The sequence below is a fragment of the Melampsora larici-populina genome (genome assembly GCF_000204055.1).
Source record: "Melampsora larici-populina 98AG31 unplaced genomic scaffold MELLAscaffold_54, whole genome shotgun sequence".
Classification (NCBI taxonomy): Eukaryota; Fungi; Basidiomycota; class Pucciniomycetes; order Pucciniales; family Melampsoraceae; genus Melampsora; species Melampsora laricis-populina.
Genome location: NW_006768818.1, coordinates 247200 through 248673, shown reverse-complemented (window position 1 = coordinate 248673; position 1474 = coordinate 247200). Strand labels below are relative to the sequence as shown.

Here is a 1474-nt window from a genome sequence, read left to right as displayed (position 1 = left end):
ATGGCTCAAAATGGAATACAAAACCATATGACAGAACACCTACAAGTAATTGGTGAAGAACAAACATTCACGTTGGCATTTGAATATTGGATCTCATCTTCCTATATTCTATGGTTGACATGATCTGATTTGCCACATTTCTTGATCATTAGGACTGACTTGTCGAGCTCGATCAAAAATTGGGGTTTACTCAAAAAGGGTTTCAACTACGACTTAGCCGCAGTATTCGGATCAAAATCGAGTGGAAAGAGTGAGTCTTCCTCATATACCCTTCTTATTAACCCATCTCATTTTGAAAATGAGATCTGATATTTCTTGACTGGAAAGGTAACCTTTTGAACCATGTGTTTGGTACTACATTCGAGGTCATGGATGAGGCTGGTTGGCGTCAAACCACCAAAGGTTTGCCATAGACCTGTACCTTCGATCGATCCAATGCGATGCTCATCAACCTGCATTCTGCTCGATCGTATCTTTGCCGTGATTCTTTAAGGTTTCTGAATGTGTAAAGGCGAGGAGATGATCATGTCTTGTTCATGGATGTAGAAGATGCTGATGGATAAGAGAGGGGGGAGAACCACAAAAGCAATGACCTTGCCTAGATTTTGGTTATTCGGAGTCTCATCAGAACCGAGATATTGAACAAAGCTTGTTATGATCAGTACTTTGAGCAAAAGGCGGCATTGTTTTCTTTGGCTTCCTTTTAAGTCATCATCGTCAATTTATGAGAGCATGAAGTAGGGATTTACCAAGGCGCTAACATGAGGTTACTCAAGACAGTCTTTGAGGTCGACCTAGCATTGTTCCAAGCAAACAAAGCAAAACAAAAGCAAAATCCCCCTTCTAAGTTAATATTCTTCTTTTCAAAAACCTACACATATAGCTTACGCGATTGATTTTATGCCTGGCATCTCAGCTCTGATCACGACAAAACCAATCTAATCTTTGTCATCCGTGACCCCTTTGGGGTCACACCTCTCTCATACCTGGAGAAAACAATCACAGGCGATTTGAATCGAATCTGGGACGGATTGGCAGATGTACTGGTCCCAGAGCTCTTCGGATCGAGCATTCGGACTCATCCACCTTGTACACATCTTTTTGCTCGATTCTCAGCCAGAAGGTACCAAAAACTCCCGGATTATAGGTTACTTTGATCTTATGTTCACCACCCTGGCCCACAAGATCCTTCAGCCTGACAACTTCAACAAGGGGTTCAAAGACCTTCAGAGGCAATCCGATAAAGATCTTGCCCTTCCCACACAACAAGAGCTTTTAGCTCAGTTCAGATGTGATGAGATCGCTGTTATATCGTTCAAATTCTCAGACTTACTGACTCCTATGATATCAGAAATGAAATTCAGTTCCTTTTTGGCTGAAGTGGGCAGTAAGATCGAGCATGCACATTCTAAATCGTTAGGTAAGTGTTCCTGCACAGATCTTCAATACAGTCAAGACTAATTCACAAGTGCAT

The 1474-nt window shown here is 41.8% G+C and overlaps 1 protein-coding gene across 1 annotated transcript; it reads left to right on the top strand.

Annotated features, from left to right (window-relative positions):
• MELLADRAFT_92953 (uncharacterized protein) lies at window positions 1-1157 on the top strand (the record flags this gene model as incomplete). Its single annotated transcript, XM_007415873.1, has 5 exons — window positions 1-71; window positions 153-250; window positions 328-402; window positions 730-847; window positions 917-1157. 5 exons carry the CDS (start codon window positions 1-3, stop codon window positions 1155-1157), a joined length of 603 nt encoding a protein of 200 aa, XP_007415935.1.
• Window positions 1158-1474: the final 317 nt, after the last annotated feature.